The 20,207-nt window shown below is 41.3% G+C and overlaps 1 protein-coding gene across 1 annotated transcript; it reads right to left on the bottom strand.

The window, feature by feature from the left end:
• Positions 1–1,937: 1,937 nt before the first annotated feature.
• SERINC3 (serine incorporator 3) lies at positions 1,938–19,927 on the bottom strand. The gene is made up of 10 exons (XM_059896601.1): positions 19,761–19,927; positions 14,319–14,480; positions 13,287–13,480; positions 11,127–11,206; positions 10,329–10,466; positions 10,032–10,201; positions 8,828–8,918; positions 7,322–7,502; positions 5,318–5,545; positions 1,938–4,664 (listed from the first exon to the last, which is right to left on the bottom strand). The coding sequence occupies exons 1-10, from the start codon at positions 19,797–19,799 to the stop codon at positions 4,526–4,528; spliced, it is 1,422 nt and encodes a 473-aa protein (XP_059752584.1). The 5' UTR covers positions 19,800–19,927; the 3' UTR covers positions 1,938–4,525.
• Positions 19,928–20,207: the final 280 nt, after the last annotated feature.

Here is a 20,207-nt window from a genome sequence, read left to right as displayed (position 1 = left end):
CAGGTCAGCCTTCTCTAAGGAACTTAGCCTGTTTCTCACATCTGGAAAAATGGAGCTAATGGCTCCAATCCTTTTTACCTCACAACAGTGTTAAAAGGATCAACTTAGGTACTTTACAAGCCACAGGAGTGATTTTCCATGTTATGAGTCAGCACTTCTGGTTTCTCTTGTAAAATACCTCTTAGTTTTCCCCAGCACCCACTCCTCACAGTACTGGTTCAGCACTTCTACATAATCAGTGGCCCCAAATGTTTCATGTTAATTGCATTTAAAGCTGGTGAGTAATAAAATCCTTTAGGGTACTACTTTTCTGGAAAAAAAATTTTTTTAACCAAATGTTTACTCTCTTATCTGATAAGGTGCCAGTACCTTGGGATCCAGTGACCCAGTAAGATAGCAGTTATTGCCTTCAGGGAGCTACTAACTTTCCTTCATTAGTGATGCGTTTAGAGAGCCAGCTGCCTCCCCTACATGTCTCTAGGCAGTCTCTAGTTCATCTTGTCTCCTACATCCTTATGGGCCAAGGGAAATTGGGGTCTAATTGGAAAAAATCAAGCCCTGGGTTTGTTTCTCTGCTTTGCCTCTTACTAAGTACCTGTGGGCAAGACACTAACTTCTCTACACCTTGGTTTGATCTATAAAAGGGGGAGAACCATCACCACCTTACAGGGCTGTAGATAATGTCTGTTCATTGCTTGGTACATGTTGCTGTTTTGGAGTAGCTCTCATTTTTCTTCACCTGAGGCTATAGGCATCACATGGCTTGAGTCATTCAGCAGTAATTAGGAGACCACTGAGTAGGCTGCCTGATGTGGGCTCCTAGGTAACAGGATGGGTAGACAAACACTAAGTGTAAAGAGATGAACAGCAGCTCCCATTAATAAGCATAAGCCTGGCATCTGCCATCAATCCACAGAGATCAAATGCATGACTCATATTACTGAATACTCACTTTAGCTTGACTGTGTAAAAAGAAAAATATAATCAAGCAGGGACTTGGAATGGACGAAAAAGCTCTCCTCGTTTAAATTAGGCCTGAGTCATGGTTTGGTCCAGAACATCAAAAAGCACTGAAGGCTTCCCTGGTGGCGCAGTGGTTGAGAATCCGCCTGCCAATGCAGGGGACACGGGTTCGAGCCCTGGTCTGGGAAGATCCCACATGCCGCAGAGCAACTAAGCCCGTGTGCCACAACTACTGAGCCTGCGCGTCTGGAGCCTGTGGTCCGCAACAAGAGAGGCCGCGATAGTGAGAGGCCCGCACACCGCGATGAAGAGTGGCCCCCGCTTGCCGCAAGTAGAGAAAGCCCTCGCACAGAAACAAAGACCCAACACAGACAAAATAAATAAATAAATAAATGTGAAATTCTTAAAAAAAAAAAAAAAGCACTGAAAACCAGGTTTATGGCCATTCTTTGGGAGTATCTTTGCTTGTCAAGAGTTTTATTTCCCATCCACCTGAGTACCTAGCAAGGGCAACCTAGACAGGGAAATCCAACAAGGGCCTATAAGCTTTTTCCCAGCTCTAAGCATGTAACTGGCAGCCACGGATGTTGCCTTTGATGAACTCCTAGAGCACACTGCTGACCTCAAAGCCAGGGCCCCCAATCTGCAATAGTGGGGGACAGAGAGGCCTGTTCATGGTGATAAGACACCAGGTGACTCTTCTGGAATGGGATAACACCATGAGGTCCGAGGATTCAATACTCCCTTGCTTTATAGTATGATCCTGGGCTTACCGAAAATACTGACATTTTTTATGCATGTATATAATTCAGCACTCAACGTGTGTATTTCACTTGAGTCTTGAGTAAACTACTGGGTGTCCTAGCAACAGGCCAACTTTAACTTATTCTTAGGGTACAACCAAGCAAAGCAGGGACACTGCACTCTCGTTTTTAAAGAGAATTTGTTATTTCAAATTAATATCAAAGTTATCATCATGAGAAAAAAATAAAAACTTTATTGGACTTTATTACATTTACTTTACAGTTTAGTATTGCTTTTACCTTAAATGACGTAAGGTAGGGGATGGTACACGGTAATGTTCTGGAAGTTCAGGACCTTTAAAAGTCTTAATCTGGCTGGCCCTGCTTTAAGGAAAATGAGGTGATTGCTTTTCACTGGCAAAGTAAGGGGCTACACCTCCCCGAACTGCCCCCCAAATCCCTGGCAACTTTATCTCTGAACCATGGCATAAGGTACTGGTTTAAATGGTGGTGGTTCCAACACTTCACATCAAGCCCTGTTTCCTGACCCCTCACCTACAGCTCAACTGAGACTGTCCCCTCTATGTCCCATCTGTTTAATTCTGTAAGAACACCTCAAATCTAACCTCCGCCAGATTATGGCTGAATATCTCTGACCTTTGACTATTGTCCAGTCTCATATTAGCCCACATGGAGATTAGCAGCTACCACCGGATGGTGCTTAAAATGGGTTAAGCACTTTGCAAAGTAGTTTTACTCCCTAAACAATCTTTTGGACTAAGATAAACTTTCAAACAAAGGAAACACTGAGGCTCAGACAGCTTGTCAGTTGCCCAAGGTCATAAAGCATAGTATATAATACTCAGTAAGTATTAACTGACCAGTCTGACTGATAGAAAATGGCAAAGCTTGTTTGCAAACCTAAACAGTCTGACTCTTAGCCATCTTGAGGGACCACCTCCCATCTTTCTTCTAGTGTAAATTGTTCCTCCCCTTCCGGTTTTTCTCACCATATAAACGGAACCACCATACACTCAGGTGATTAAACCAGCATCACTCAGGAATCTACCTCTCCCCCATAGCTAATCAATTGCCGAGTTAAAACTTTTAATTATTCAGTAGCTCTCAGCTGTCAGTTTCTCTTCATCCTCACTTTGACTTCTTTGTTTCAAATCTTATTATATGGACTGCCCCTGGTCTCATGTCCCTAAATCCATTCTCCATATATGAGCCACAGTGACTGAAGACATCGTTCGTCCACGTCACTCTGAATATGTGAATATGTCCCCTGCTGCCCTCGCATAAGGTCCAAACTCTTCAATGTGGTTTACAAAGCCCTTCGTGACCTAGTCCCTGCCCACTTCTCCCCTTTACAGCTTCATTGAACATGTTTTTTTTCTTAAATCTCCCTACCCTTACCATACCGTTTAGTCTACCCTTCAGCAATGCCATTCCACTTCCCCATTTCTTTTTTATTAGCTAACTCCTAACATTTCTTGGCTTAGACAACACTTTTTCCAAGAAGCCTACCATGACACCCCAACCTAGCACCTCTAGTTTGAGTTCTCTGCAATTCCTAAATCACAGCACTAATCACAACACGTTGTACCACCTGTCAGCTCATTATACCCTCCTCGAAACTCTAAGTCCAAGATGGCAGAGCCGCTGTCTGTCATGTTTAAAGGTGCATCCCAGAACCTGACGGGGCCTGGTACAGAACACTCAGTAAAGCTTCCCTGAGTGAACAGTTCTATTCTACCGCCCTGTGTGCTACCTCTCCCGAAGAAGTTTCCCGAGAGTGCTGACCTTTTCTCTCATCTACCCGAGTGTCTTGCCCAGAAAAGATATTTAGTACAATTTCCAAATGAGTTCAAGACTCTACTCACCAGCCAGACCTTAAGTTTTATGAGGAACAGGAGAATTCTGCAAGATGATTTATAAACCTGACTGTCCATATGTCCAAAAAAAATGAAAAACATAGAATGGCTGCTAACTGATAAAAGCTGTTAAAGAAAGGGCCTTATAAGCTTGTCTTTCTATTTTAATCAAATACCTTTGTAGTGCAAACATAATAAATACACATGCATTATACTTTTACATACTCATAACAAGATAATTACATAGACTAAAGTTGCACTGTTTTCCCAAGTGAATCTTCAGTTTAACCAAACCTACAAAGCATTTAATTGAAATTAACATTTCTGGCAAAGCCACAGGCTTAAATCAAGCAGCATCAAGGCTGTAGTATTAAAAAAAGTAAATGAAAAAACTCAAGCTATAGAAACAGTAGCCATACCAGCAACCCCTCTTCTGGGGCAAGACCCACACATGTACTCCCTTCCCCAAGCACTATGAGTTTAAGGACTGAACAGAGAGCTTGTTTCACACAAGACTTTCACAGAAGAAAACTGTCATAGAAATGCATTATTATAATTACTATGCTTTTTAAAGATTTTGCAATAGAAATATATTAACGACGGCCTCAAATATCCAACATTTTTCTGTCTTACATGTTAAATCAAAGTTGTAGGAACCTACAAGTCTTAATAAAGAACTCTCTTCACAGCACAGCTGTAGTTCACTTTAAACGGCAAAACGTTCCTTTTACTCTATATCCTTACAAATAAACATAATATAAACGAAAAGTTCTGATCCTGCATCAAGCATCATTCACTCTTGCCCTCTGATATAAACCTGGATATAGCCTTATTTGCAGAGAGTTTGCTTAATATATTAGTTGAAGCAAAAGTAAAAGGGATGTGAGCTTTCAGCAAAGGAGACCTTTATGAATTTCAGTGGTGTCCTTGGCACTCAGAGCTTCAGCTGAAGTCTCGACCGGTGAGGACGAGCGGAGCCACAAGGGTCCAGACGTAGAGGAGGAGGCAGACCCAGCTGGAACTAATCTTGACCCACACAGCTGGCCACTTGCTGGTCATGGTCTGGAAGTTTGCATCAGGGCTAAGAACACAGCAGAGATTTAGGTAAAGGAGCCTAATTTCAGCATTCAGCAGCCCCTCAGCAAAAGCTAAGAAATGCTCCAGTGAAATTCGACTGACACGACTCCCTAGTAAGTTTCTAGAAGACACTTGAGAAAGTTGCGATTTTTAGTTTTTATGAGCAGGGGACTCTGCCTCTCAAACAGCTTTTATCTTCTTGCCTGCAGGAAGAACCCTGACTATTCCTTGCAAAAAGTTCTTCAGGAACATCTGGCTCTTCTACATATTGGTCAAAGTCTAGATTGAAATGACCTCCCTGAAACTTTCCTTCCTTACCACATGATTACTTTGATCAGAATGCTCTCTACGGACATCTCTAGACAGAGAAAAATCAGGGAACAAAGACAAGTCAGCTCACTTAATATCATGATTTTCTCTCTCCAGTAACTCAAGTTTGGAAGGGCTTCCCATGATTTTCCCTGTATGAATTCCAACTGGATTTCAAATGCAAGAGGAGAAAAAGTCAAAAGTATTTCAGAAAAGAGCACTGAACACCACTTCATTATGAGGGTAAAAAAAGGGGATTCTGAGGTCAGGACAATGGATGGAGACTTTACAGGCAACCCCAAGGGGCTAAGTGGTTTTCCCTCGATTCTCTCTCTCTCTGCCTCCTACCTGTACCAGTTGGTCAGGGTCATCATGATGTACAAGGAAGCCGAGCAGAGCATGAGGTGGAACATGGAGTAGTTGTACTGCACGCCCTCTCGCTCGTTGTCCACAGCCCGCCGAGGCCGTCCATCTTCCTCATCGCTGGCGCCGTTGGCAGTCGTATCACGGAGGATCACGCTGTCACTTCCTGACAGGGTCAGCTTACTTACTTGGCTATTGCTGGCATTGCGGATGCTGGAAAGTGACCCCAAGAAGGTAAGTCAGAAAGGGGCCATGAAGACGAAATGCTGTCACTGGCCTAACACACTTGAAGGTTATTTCTGACCTGCTCCTGCTTTGGGGACCGAAGGGCTTCTGAAGGGTTTGCTTAAAGTTCTGAACTGCTGCCTGTCATCACAAGACAGAGACAGTACTCTCATCAGTTACAATGTGAGGGTTTAACTGCCTAGGAGTTTCCCAAAACATACTATGCTCTCAATGTCTGCTTCCAGGACTTCACAAGTACCTCTCCTTTGCTTGGAATGCACTGCCCACCTTCTCCCAGCTAACTTAATCACCCTTTAAATTCTCTGATCATGCTGTGCCCTCTAGGAGGTCTTCCCTGACATCACCCTATCACTAGGCTGGATTAAATTCCCACAGCTCCTTACTCTTCCTTCTGCTGTATCACTTACTGTTCCTGTCTTCCTTGCTATTCATAGAAGTTTTTGACAACAATGACCTTAGTCATCTGTGCATTTCTAGTACACAGCAGATACTCACTAAAAGTTTGTTAAATGACTGAATAAAAAAGTACATACAAATAAAGGACAAAACCCACATGAACATCTCAACAGACATAGAAAAAGCATTTGACAAAAATCTGATATTTTTTCATGATAAAAACTCAAAATAGAAATAGAGAAGAACTTCCTCAAACTGATAAAGGGCATCTATTAAAAAGTCAGGGCTAACATCATACTTAATAGGGAAAGACTAAAAGCTTTGCCCCCAAGATCAAGAATCAAAGGAAAACAAACAAAAACAGTCATAGACAGTATGAAAACAAATGAACATAGCTGTATGCCAATAAAGCTTTATTTACAAAAATAGGAAGCCAGCCCAAAGGACTGTTATTTGCCAACCCATATTTTAAGCAATCATTAAAAAAAGAAAAAAGGATAAATCTACACATTATGTGCAAAGCTGTCCAAATTATGACAAATTCATATGTATTTCAGAACAGTATGTATACTGTTATATAGAATGCTCCCAATTTATTTTTTAAAAATTATGTATCAAGTGATATAAATAAAATTATGTATGTAACTATTGATAAAAATATGCATAATTATATAGATACAGATAGGTCAATAGACAGTAAGTATAAGCAAAGGAAAAAAGCCTGAAATAATATGTACCAAAATGTTAATCATAGAAGAGGTAAATTTAGAGGGAGGACCATTTCATTTACTACTGTTCTCACTTAAGCTATTAATTTATATAAATATATCCTTGCCCATTTTATTATTTCATATTTTAAAATTATTAAAGTAACATACACTTATACAGACAATATCAATAAAAATGGGTGGGAGAATGAGTGCACACTGCTAACATAGGTTATATCTGGTGTCCTGGATTAACTACAGACTAACATTTCATGTATAAAATTCTGTAGTTGTTTAAATATTATTTACAGTGATCAGAAAATCAAGATTGTTTTAAAAAAAGATAAGCCAACCAATTTTCAGAGCCACTATTTTAGCTGATCTAGGGTCAGGTAAGGGCTTTATCCTCCTATACAAAGGAGAACGTATCTCTTAGTAAGCCTGAGAGGAATTATTTGATGAGAGGATTTACTGAACTTAAAGAAATGTACACAGCAGGGTAACTGAAGCAAGTCAATGACTTTAATAAATAAGAGTTAAATTTTTGTAATTCTTCTCACTGTTTTTTGAAAGCAAAATAGCTTCTTCACTCTATTACTAACCATCATAAGAATCTTGTCTTAAGTACTTTTTAACTTACCTAGAATACAAAAGGGAGAGAACAAAGACTACCAGCCCAATAAAATTCTCTTTATTCAGAGAAGGCCCACTCTGTGATGGTGGAGCAGGAGTAGGGACTAGAGCAGTTGCATTTGCAGGAGCCAAGGTTGGTGAGGTCATGTGCATAATGATGCTCAACAGGCCAGGGTTGCAGGAATGATCTGAAAATGAGAAGCTGTTTATATCTTTAGGTATAACTCATCTTGGTCCAAAAGGACTTGAGGGGTGTGCTATACATCACTCATTCGTGATTTAAAACATGGGAATGCTACACTTCAAAGAACCTGCAACTGGGCAGTCAGTAACACATCTGTGCTGCAACCAGAGACTTAGTTTTAGAAAAAAAGAAATGAAACTACAACAACAAAGTATTTGTCAAATATCATAAATGTCAATCTTGATTTCACTGGTTTTGAAATTTAACTGGCAAGTCTTTTTGGCTCTATAGTTGTGCTTAAAGCACAAGGAGTTTACACAGACTTAGAGAACAAACTTATGGTTACCAGGGGGAAGGGTGGGGGGAAGGGATAGTTAGGGAGTTTGGGATTGACATGTACACACTGCTACATTTAAAATGGATAACTAGCAAGGACCTACTGTATAGCACAGGGAACTCTGCTCAACATTATGTAACAACCTAAATGGGAAAATGTATAACTGAATCACTTTGCTGTACACCTGAAACTATCACAACATTGTTAATCAAGTATACTCCAATATAAAATAAAAAGTTAAAAAAAAAAAAGACTAATTTGCTTGCAAAATAAGGTTAGATTCAATAAACTTGGCCTGGTTATCAAAAAAAAAAAGCACAAGGAGTTTATCCCTACTTTTGTTTCTACATAGTTACACAGGAATACAATAAAAATAAGTTGAGTCATCACTGAATGGTCTGCAATAATGGTTTTCCTTGAAAAGGAGTCCATAAAATACCCCCACTGAGAAACAATCCCATAAGATCTACAAAAGGAGATTTGCTGCAGCTGTTTCTTCTGGAGCCTGTACCACCAAAGTAACATTCAATTAAAGTAATTCTACAAAGGGCCAAAACAATGTTGCCTTGTTCAGCTCTTAACTAGTTTGACTTAGTCCAGGGAAAAGCCAGGACTACATAAAGGACTGTGGTCCTTTAGGCGGTCAGCTCTGAATAGCTATGAATAGACATGGAGAATAAAACCTGAAAGGTAAATACCATGGACACTGTACATTTAAGTGAAGTTTTTTGTCTGTTCATTTGTTTGTCTGACATTTGCTCCAGCTCTAGTTTCTGCACCCACCAAAGGAGTAATTTCTTACTTTCTTTTTTCTTTTTCTTTTTTTTTTTTTGGTCTGCGTGGCGCAGCTTGCGGGATCTTAGTTTGCTGACCAGGGATCCAACCCAGACCCACAGAAGTGAAAGCATGGAGTCCTAACCACTGGGCTTCCAGGGAATTCTCATTTCTTACTTTGTTTTCACCAAATGAATGTGTTATTAAAACTCCCTTACCAGGTTCATTGGACATGGCTGACCATGTGAGGTACATGGTGTAGAGGGTGATGATAGAGGACTGCAGGAGGCCAGAACGAGGCTGGTGTTCCTACAGAATCAAAAAGAGAACAATGCCATAGGAATTGCAAGGGCTGAATTTCTAAAACCCAGCATACTTCCTGGGACCCACTGAATTGTTATTAATTGAGAACCTTCTGATTCTGCTCGACAGTTGAAAGATGACAAGTAACCCTTCGGTTTGAGTTAGCTTGAAAAAGAACCAAGAAAGAGGAGGCATGTACTACTGGTTCTCAGGCATTTCATAATCCTGGAAATTCCTGTATATCATACAAAGGCTTAGATTTACTACTAGTTCCTTGGTATAGTGAAATCTAAGCTAAGCTTTGTCACTGGCTAGCTTGGTGACCCATCACCTCTCTGGAACTTCGGTTTTCTCACTTTTAAAAGGAGAGGTGGGCTTCCCTGGTGGCGCAGTGGTTAAGAACCCGCCTGCCAATGCAGGGGACACGGGTTCGAGCCCTGGTCCGTGAAGATCCCACATGCCGCGGAGCAACTAAGCCCGTGCGCCACAACTACTGAGCCTGCGCTCTAGAGCCCACGAGCCACAACGACTGAAGCCCACACACCTAGAGCCGGTGCTCCGCAACAAGAGAAGCCACCGCAATGAGAAGCCCGTGCACCGCAACGAAGAGTAGACCCTGCTCGCCGCAACTAGAGAAAGCCCGCACCCAGCAACAAAGACCCAACTCAGCCAAAAATAAATAATAATTTTTTTTTTTTAAAAAGGAGAGGTGATGTCTAGATGTTCTTTTCATACCTAAATTCATATCTGAATTTTAAAAATATTGTATTTAAATGAGGAAACTCAGGAGCATGAGTTGTGTTTTAAATATTAAAATCAATTATTTTTTCTAGTTGAATTCCCCTAAAATATCTTTGCTAAAGATTCCTAAGAATCATTCTCATGATATAAACAATTTTATAAGAACGATAAATTCTCAAGTTACATAGTTTTTTTCTTAAATAATAGGGAAATTATTCATTTACTGGCACTCAATGGCACATTTTACAGTGATTAAGTTATAATTAAGAAGACTTTATCGTCTTGGACATAAATTCATATAACAGGTTACCTAGGTTTCAAGTTTAGCATTAATTAAAAATCCTTCACAGGAGGAAGAAGCAGAAATCACAACCATACCTGAATTTTTGGGTGGATTGACATAACGGAAACCACAATGCAAAGGATCAGATTAAAACTGATGAAGAACTTGTTTTCTGTGCAGCCATCTGGTTTGGTGTAGTATGTGTAGAGCAATACGACAGAGATGATTGACAGGATATAAAACATGCTTGTGACAGACAGTAAGGCTAGAAAAAAGAAAACAAACATGAATGCCCACAATCATAACAAACTCTTATACTAACGAGGACCAATTTTCACCCTATTTAACGTAGCATAATGCAGTATGGCTCTCATAGGGGTTTAGATACCTACCCGCATACCAGCCCCTTGGGTTCCCTTCTTCCATTCGATTTACCCATGATTCATTCCAAGAGTGAGCAAAGTCCACCAACAGCACCAGCTGGATGAGGATGAAGAAGGCAGCCCCCACCATGCCAATAAAAAACCAGGCTACAAACCAAAAGCACAGTTACTCTTCACCATAGGAGCAACATTTCAGAATGTTACTGTCCAACATTCTAAAAAGATTTCAATTCAACTAATAGAGAGGTAATAAAGACATTGTCTCCAGCAGTACAGCAAGATTATTGCAATTCCTAACTCAAAGGCATTCTCTGAGAAGTGTTCTGTTGGGTTTCAGACCTTTTAAAACTTGTTCTAGCTTGTGCCAAGGGGAGCCTAGGGTCTGACATTCCAAATGGAAAAGATATAAGCCTTTTCCTTTACTTACAGGGATAAAAATCACAGTGGAAATCCACAGATGTCACGATAAGGAAGCAGGTTAAGACAGGGAGAGTGGAGCACACGGTTACAAGTCGCTACGTTGACAAGCTCTCCGATTAACTTGGTATTGCCAAGTGAGAAGGGAAACTATTAAAATATTGGCAAACGATTAACATATGGTTCCAGAACAGCTGAGAAGTGGGCTGAATGCCTCCTGGCTTTAATCAAGCAATTAATATCTTAATATTAGTACCAAGTCATGGTAATTGGACACCATCTCATTTAATTACCAGTTCTGCAAAAATCAGTAATGAAAATGTAGCTTTCACACAAGCATTTGTAGAGTTTGTATATATTATAATTGACCCCCCTAATAGTGAACCATACCTGTGGTGAAGTGGCCCCCAGGGATATAGAAAGAGCCAACCATGATACCAACAATGGCAGCAATTTTGAAGAACCAAAACCTATTAAAATATAAAAGTGCATTTATGAAATGCTAATTTTTGCCCTTGCACTGAGAAAAATGAATTTCTATAATGCAAAAATAAAGCCTTACTAGCCACTTCCAACATGATTAGGCTTATTTCTTCATCTGACATGAAACTACTTCACTCAATACTTCACACAATTTAAGGACAAACATTAGCACAGAGACCAAATCATGCACATTCACAAGAAAGAAACATGTTACTTTAGTATTTCCCTACTTTTAGCACTTAAAGATAGGAATTTTTCTAGAATTCTGGAGCATTCTAAACTAACGATGTTAGCTAAATATACAGCAATCAACTTAGATCCGGGGGAAAGTGAATTACCGAATCCTTCTTTTACAACATGGTAAAACCATGCCCCATAGTGTTAAAAAACCCATCCTGAAACCATGCCCCATAGTTAACAGACACTGGTGCCTAACAGAAATTCTTGAGCTTGCCTTACAGAACAGTGCTAAGGGAACAGCTTGTTAAAGAACCGCCCCCGCTTGCAGTCTTGCCTTCACAAGGCTCATCGTAATGTTTTTTTTTTTCAAATTTCATACCCTCCAACCTTCATGTAGCCTAGATAATATACCACAAGACTCTTTTAACTACCCCTATAGATAACGTGCCTCTGACTTATGGGTCACTATAGTAACAGGGGCTTAAGCTGTTTTTCAGAAACCGGGAGTTAGTTTTTGTCCAGTTCAAGCTGCCTAAGACTGGTTGGGACCACTGACCCTAAAACAGGGCCTGCACAGATGTGCAATGAATAACCCTTTTGATGTCAGTGCCAAAAATGAATGATCCTTTTGATGTCAGAGTGCCAAAAACTCTACCCTCAGATTATGCTAAGCATCTCCATTTTTGAACATGCATCCTATTAAGAAGCATGTAGGGCTTCCCTGGTGGCGCAGTGGTTGAGAATCTGCCTGCCAATGCAGGGGACACAGGTTCGAGCCCTGGTCTGGGAAGATCCCACATGCCGCGGAGCAACTAGGCCCGTGAGCCACAATTACTGAGCCTGCGTGTCTGGAGCCTGTTCTCCACAACAAGAGAGGCCACGATAGTGAGAGGCCCGCGCACCGCGATGAAGAGTGGCCCCCGCTTGCCGCAACTAGAGAAAGCCCTCGCACAGAAACGAAGACCCAACACAGCCAAAAATAAATAAATAATTAATTTAAAAAAAAAAGAAAGCATGTAATTCAGATACACCTGTGCAGAACACTCACTACCTCACCTTTTCCTTACCTCCAATTCCCTTTCCCCAAACCTAAGACTACTCTGCTTCTCTATCCCATAAATATCTAAAGCCTCTCCCCTTCGGGGAGGTGGATCTGAGATCTGTCTTCCTGTCTCTGCTGCAAACCTCAGCATTTCAGGTTGGCTTGCTGCACGTCAGGCGACTGGACATAAATGCCTTGCCCACAATCACACAGTTCGTCACTGGCAAAGCCAGGACCAAACCTGGCTTTCAGTCAATCTTTAAAGGCTGCCTTGTATGGCAGAGTGTAAAGAAAGCAGCTTTGGAGCTGGACAGACTTGAGTTTCAATCCTAGCTCCAACCCTCACTAGCTGAGAGATCTCAGGCAATTTATTTAACCTCTCTGTAAAGGGGAACTGGGGATCAGGAATGGGAAGCGACAGAATATGTGAAGCAGTGGCCCAAATATATTCACTATTTATCTTTCTGTATACTGTTTAAATATATCAGGTAAATGTTTCTCTTTTAACAATAGAAAGAAAAAATGTGTGTGTGTGTGTAGTGCTTGGTACAATGCTTGAACTGTTTCATAGGTGTTCCATAAAAATCTAGGCACTTTAAGCAAAGGTATTTTTAAAAAATACAGGAAAAAGACAAGATTCTCCTTGTCCACTCTACCTCTTCCATGCTGCAGGGCCCCAACTGAACATGACGTTGAAACAACTTCCCATGTATAGTAGGTCAGAAATACATCTGGGCCACTGATTTACATACTCTACTGCTTTCATCAAAATGGCAACATTAACTGCTGAAGGGGAGGATGCACATCATAATATAACAAGTTAATAATAAATAATTCCTACATACCCATTGTGTATCGCTGCTCTGGGATCTTTACTCGTTTTCACTTTTAACATGAGCAGAAAGAAGGCAAAGAAAAAGACGGTCAAGGCAAAGTTGATTCGATATACGGCTTTATAACGAACCAGCACATCACAATCTTTATCCATGACTGTATCAACCACCTTGGTTTTAAGTCCTTCATCACAGAATCCAGGAATCTGGAAAAAGCAATTTTAATGTTATGGGAATATCCACATTTAAAGAGAGATTCTATTCCACAATAGGAAAGCCTGGATTTTTAAAACGGACCACTTCAACAACTGCAAGACTCTCCTGTGGGACTTTTCTCTGTCTTCCAATTCACTTACAATCTTGTCACCAAACAGTATAAACAAGTTGCATTTTGAAAATAAAAGGTAAGTGCTCCCTCTCTCTCTTTTCTTTTTAATATTTTATTTATTTATTTTTTGGCTGCGTTGGCTCTTATTTGCAGCACACGGGATCTTTCATTGCAGCGTGTGGGCTCCTTGTTGCAGCCCACGGGCTTAGTTGCTCTGAGACATGTGGGATCTTATTTCCCCGACCAGGGATCAAACCCGCGTCCCCTGCATTGGAAGGTGGATTCTTAACCACTGGACTACCAGGGAAGTCCTGAGTGCTCTCTTTTTGGCCCTTATCTGTGGATGAGGTTATCTCCCATTTTCCCATGAGTTTTCATGCTACAACCCACTCCTTCCGAAGGTGAAGGGCTAGTCTAGTTTAAGTGTTTAAAACTAAACATACAAGAAAAGATAAAGTTTTAGGGCCACTCTCTTAATATCTTTTCCAAAGCTGTTAGACTAAAGATGTTCATTCTGACTACCTTTACTTTGGGAAAAGACTGATTCCTTTATATTCTGTGTCTTGACTATAATCAAAATTTAAAATCCCAACAAATCCAACGAACTTGACTTTCACAACAGTGAAAAATAAATACTAATTACAACTAAAACTCTGCAAAATATAAAAATAATAAAACCCACTACATTAAATAAGGTTATGGTTACTTCTACTTACCTTCTTCAGCTGAGTTTCCATCCCTTCATGAAACATGATACAACATACAATAGTGCCCAGGAAGAGAATGAAAGCATAGATGAGGCGAGTCACGGTGGAATTCTTACTGTTGGGACAGCAACTACACAGCAAACATGATGCCCCACCGCAAAGGCATGGAACCTGTAATAAGCACATCATCACCATTTGAGACCTCCTTCAGCGGGCTCCTTTGTGACATCCAGAACAGAAGATGAGGCAAACCAGGCTTTGAGAGTTCTAACTGATAGCTGGGAGGAAGTGGTTAAAAGCATGGGCTCTGGAGTTGATACTACTTCTGCCACTTTACCTCAACAAGTTACATAATGTAAGCTTATTTCTCCATCTGTAAATTAAACTCAAAAACAGAATCTTCCTCCCTCAGACATTGCTATATTAAATGAGCACTCAACACAGTGCCTAAAACATAGTAAAAGCCCAATAAATGTTGGTTATGTTCTCACAGACAGCATATTTTATTTAAAAACAATGTATCTAATACTGAGAAAAATAGAAACTAACTCCATTTGCTGGTTTCTGGGAATCCTACCTACCAAATCTGATATTAAAGCATAAGGCAACATTACATGGAAATCCTTATAATTAATGAAAGCAAGAGACATTTAGCTCCATTCAAGAGTAACCTGGAGTTCGAGCCCTGGTCCGGGAAGATCCCACATGCTGCGGAGCAACTAAGCCCGTAAGCCACAACTGCTGAGCCTGCGCTCTACAGCCCGCGAGCCACAACTACTGAGCCCACGTGCCACAACTACTGAAGCCCACGTGCCTAGAGCCCGTGCTCCACACCAAGAGAAGCCACTGCAATGAGAAGCCCGCGCACTGCAATGAAGAGTAGCTCTGCTCACCGCAACTAGAGAAAGCCCGCGCACAGCAACGAAGACCCAACGCAGCCAAAAATAAATAAATAAATAAATTTATTAAAAAAAAAAGAGTAACCTGGAGAGTCCTCAAAGTCAAACATAGAATTATCATATGACCCAGTAACTACACTCTTATATATACACCCAAAAGAACTGAAACAGGTATTCAAACAAAAACTTGTATATGAATGTTCAAAGCAGCACCATCTACAATTGTCAAAAGGTAGAAACAACCCAAATGTCCATCAACTGATGAATGGATAAGTAAAATGTGGTATACCCACAAAATGGAATGTTATTTGGCCATAAAAATGAAGTACGGATAGCTGGTACAACATAGGTGAACCTAGAAAACATCATGCTAAACGAAAGAAGTCAGACACAAAAGGTCACATATTGTATGATTTCATTCATATGAAATATCCAGAATAGGTAAATCCAGAGATAGAAAGCAGATTAGTGGTTTCCAGAGGCTGGAGGGAGTGGGGAGAAGAGAGTAGACTGCTAAACAGAAATCGAGTTTGTCTTTGGGGTGATGAAAATGTTCTGGAATCAGACAAGTGTGATGATAGCCCAACACTGTGAATATACTAAATGTCACTGAATTATACACTTTAAAATAGTTAATTTTATGTAACGTGAATTTTACCTCAATTTTTTAAAAAAAGTAACCTGGATCTTTGGTCAGCTAAATTCTCCTAATGAGCATTCCAGATGAGAGGATATACTTTGAGTGATTCTTCTATATGCTTGATTAGGAAACCACCTGAATTGTTTTGACAGGTGATGTTATGAAGTCACATTACAAGGATAGGCTAGTTCAGAATCATCCGCAGAAGCAGCAAATGCAACGCTGGGGGCGTCTGGTTTTACAGTATGGTCTCAGTAATAATCTTTTATGAGATAATGTCAGGAATACATAGCACCTAGCACAATGCCTTTCATAGCAGGGGCTCCGTATATCAGGGTAACCGTTAATATCCATAATCAAAACAGCCATGGGGAATTGACCACCCAGCCTCATCTCCAATTCTTAACTACAATCTGGGTCAAAAGACTGTAATAAAAGTCTGTATCTGGTCGCATACAGAAATACAGACATTTTACAGCTGAAAACAATGACACTAATTGCTTCGGGTTTATTTTGTCTGTACTCTCACACTCCTGACTCCCTTTAGCTATTTTTTTCCCCCTAGCCAATTAAATAAACTAATGATAGTTGCCTACTGTTTGCTATAGGTTGAATTGTGTCCTCCAAAATTCGTATGTTTAAGTCCTAATCCCCAGTACCTCAGCATGTGACCTTATTTGGAAACAGAGTTGCTGCAGATGTAATTAGGTAAAATGATGTTATACTGGAGAAGAGTGGGCCCCTAATCAAACATGGCTGATGTCATAAAAAGGAGAAATCTGGACACAGACATGCATCACAGGGAGAACATCATGTGAAGATGAAGGCAGAGATTGATAAAGCAAGGAACACCAAAGATTGCTACCAAACCCCCAGGAACTAGGGAAGAGGCCTGGAACAGAGTCTACCTCACCACCCTCAGAGGGAACCAACCCTGCTGACACCTTAATCTCAGACTTCTAGCCTCTAAAACCATGAGACAATAAATTTCTGTAATTTAAGTCACCCACTCTGTGGTATTTTGTTATGAGGCCCTGGCAAACCAATACACCTACTTACTTGTTTACGTCTTGTACCTTGAGGGGGGCCCACCTAGTGTTATATCTCTTGCACCTTTACACAGTAGGTACTCAATCTGTGGAACAAACTTGTCCTACTATATGGTATGTCACTTCCCCATCTCAGTAAACAACTATACTTGAGATAGGCTGGAACCTGGGACCCTTTACCTGAGTGCTTGCACCTGGACTAACCCTTGAGCAACAGAATACAAAGAAACGATAAGGGACTCAAAATAACTGCACACATGAACAGTAAGATACAAAAAAGCCACAAACCAACTGCCACTTCTGAGGTGCACAGAGCAGTAGCAGGGTACCGCGCACGATCCCTGCACAGAGCCCCACCAAGGGGGAGAGCAGATTACCTAAGCCACACCTCTTGCTCAACCCACTGATTCGCCCCTTCCCATATCCCATTTAAGGAACCAGTTCCCCCATCTGTTACTTGTTTTTTCTCTCTCTTGCTTGGCTGAAATTCTCATCTGGCCTCTTATCAATTTCTATTGATCAAAGAGTGCGAGGACCCAGGTGAGTCACATACTCTTCCTGTTGCCCAGGCCAAAAACCTTGGAGTCATCCTCAATGCCTTCTCTTTTTCCAAAACTCTCATTCCACCTGTCAGCACATCAGCTCTATCCTCAAAATGTATCCAGAATCTGGCCAAATTCATAGCATCCTCACGTTGGTCCAAGCCACTACTATCATCCCTCACCTGGATTAAATGAATAGCTCCTGTCTCGCTGCTATAGCAACCCATTCAGAACCCTGAGTTAGTGTAAAAATTATTTTCAGAAGAAGACATGTGAGATTCAAAAGAAGCAGAAAAAAATGCCTTCTCAGAGCTTTTCTCATCTGACTGAAAGCAGCAACTGCCATAAATTCTCTCTCCAAGGAAGTTTTATGGCCATGAAGAAGATAAAAAGACCTCTGCACCCACAGAAACAAGTACTATCACAAACTTTCTTATCTCCTGTTTGTTCTCCTAAAAACCCATTTGTCTTTCCTAAAGAAACCTATTTGTTCTTCCCATGGAAGCCCTTTTCTGCCCGCCCAATCCTAACCCTAACCCCAATTAAGTTAGGTATATAATAAGCCCTATATTCTAACCACCCCTTTGAGTTATTCATCACTAAGAACCCCTGCGTGTATGTGGGTTGCACAAGTACATGAACTCTTTTTTTCTCTTGCTAATTTGTCTTTTCTCAGTTTAATTTGCAGGCCCCAACCACTACCCATTGAGAATGGAAGTTTTTCCTCCCCTACACTGCCTTACCCTTTCTTTTCTAACATCTGTTCTCCACACAGCAACCTTGTTAAAACACTGGTCAGATCACATCATTCCTCTTTTCTGTAATGGATCCCCATAATCACATAAGAGTAAAAGCCAACGTCCTTAAATCGGCCAATGGGTATCTATGTGATTTGGCTCCCTTTACCTTTCTGACTTCATTTTCTATTATTCTTCCCCTCACTCATTCCATTCTCTGGTACACTGAATTCCTTGCTGTTCCTATTGAACAAAAGGAATTAATAAAATATAAAAGTGATTTATAGGTAGAAATGCTTTGATGGCATCAATTCAAATCTCAGCTTTACATCAAAGCCAAAATGTGTTTCCGGTTTCAAATTACCAATTCACGCTCTAATTAATTTCCTTAACTATTTTTTTCTAAATCTATTTTGTAAACAGTGAGTTTGACCCACTAGTAAACTGTAAAAAAAAAGAAAAAGAAAAAAAAAAGACCAGGATTTTTTTTTTTAATGTGATAGAAAAGAAAAATTGTACAGCAGAGGGCAAAGGTAAGAATTATTTCACGAAATGTGTGTCTAAATGGGTGTATTAAATCAAGCACGTAAAATTTATTTCTTACTTTGGTTCAAGGCTGAAAAACTGGAAAGCCACTACAATCTGGCCCCTTAAAAGACCAACAGCCCTTTTCATTTAAGATCAACAACCTTAAAGGATGGAAAATACATTCTGTCCCTAAGAAAAAGTAGTGGCATGAGCTGAAATAGAGTCCTTGGTCATTTAAGTCAGCTGGGGAATTAGGAAACAAGGAAATGATGTTCAGGAATCATGCTCCTCGGAAGCGAGTGTATGAGTGAACGCAGCATATTCTCTTCCATAGATCCCAAAATTCCTTTTTTAAAATATGGCGTTTACAATCTACAAAGTGATTCAACCTATTTATTCATTTCATCCTCACAACAGCTCTTGAGGCGAGGAATGCTGGGGTGATTGTCCTCATCTTAAGGGAAACCAGAAAGAAATGACTTGTACAAGGTCCCAAAATGTTCAGGCCATGAGTTCCAATTCTGAATAATAATCCACAAGGCCTTCTTTCCATTGCGCCAGAACCGCACACAGGCCTCGGTTAAAATCTCACCTCTGCCACAGACTCTGTAGCTTTGGCAAATCCTGTGCTAGGGGATAAAAATATTATTCAAGCCCCACCTCCCCGCTCAAATAAATGACGCCACCTTAAGAAGGTGCTTGGAAATGAACCAGAGAGCCCGGGCCCCGGGAGCCGGGCTCAGTCCCCAGTCCCATTCCAGCTCCGGAGGAACCCAGAGGCCGGACGGCTCGCGGGGGCGGGGCAATCAAAATTGTAAACAATGGAGGGCTGGCCTCTTACGTTCCTCCACAATCGCAGAAGGCGAACCGCCTGATGCTGATCGCAGGGCATCGCGGATTTTATCCTGGACCCCCCCGGATACCCTGTGCAGCCCAGGGCCGGACCCCCAAACCCCGGGCCCCGGGCGCCAGGCCCGTCGGGGTCTGCGCTTGGGGAGCCCTTATCGCCCTCCCCCAAACCACAGGACCGACGGAGACACCAGACCCCGAACTCACCCAGCTGGCGAGGGAGAAGACGCCCAGCACAGCTCCCATGGTGATGCGGGTGACGGAGGTGGCCGATGCGGAAGCTCCTAGCGCGGTAGTAACGGCTGGTTGAGGCGTCTCCTCAGAAAAGCGACGGTTTCTCAGGCCACAAACGTGCGGCCTGCGTCATGCGTGGCCCCGCCCACCGCCCTCGGCAGGGCTGGGGAGGAGGCGGGGCTAAACCGGCCCGAGGCTACAGGAACAGAGCAGGGTTTATTCCTTCATCTCGTTTGCATTCCCTGGGAGTCCGCTATGTCAAGATCTGGGGTACAGAAGTGCACAAGAATTTATGGCCAAGTTAAGAAGAGACTGACAATGGACAGAAACGCACCATGGCATATTGTGATGATTACTATGAAAAAGTATTACGAGGAAATATTCTTTCAGTAAAAGTGTGTTTAATGCCTACTATGTAAG

This window comes from Balaenoptera ricei, chromosome 15 (genome assembly GCF_028023285.1).
Source record: "Balaenoptera ricei isolate mBalRic1 chromosome 15, mBalRic1.hap2, whole genome shotgun sequence".
In the NCBI taxonomy this organism is placed as follows: Eukaryota; Metazoa; Chordata; class Mammalia; order Artiodactyla; family Balaenopteridae; genus Balaenoptera; species Balaenoptera ricei.
The sequence above is the reverse complement of the archived record's forward strand: the minus strand, read 5'-3'. Positions and strand labels throughout refer to the sequence as shown.

Excerpts from the sequence above, each read along its gene's own strand:
- SERINC3 (XM_059896601.1), bottom strand. The coding sequence starts at position 19,799 with ATGGGAGCTGTGCTGGGCGTCTTCTCCCTCGCCAGCTGG. Across the intron at positions 10,467-11,126 it reads TGGGGGCCACTTCACCACAG|CCTGGTTTTTTATTGGCATG; the intron begins GTATGGTTCACT and ends TTTGGTTTGTAG. Across the intron at positions 8,919-10,031 it reads CAATCCACCCAAAAATTCAG|GAACACCAGCCTCGTTCTGG; the intron begins GTATGGTTGTGA and ends TTGATTCTGTAG.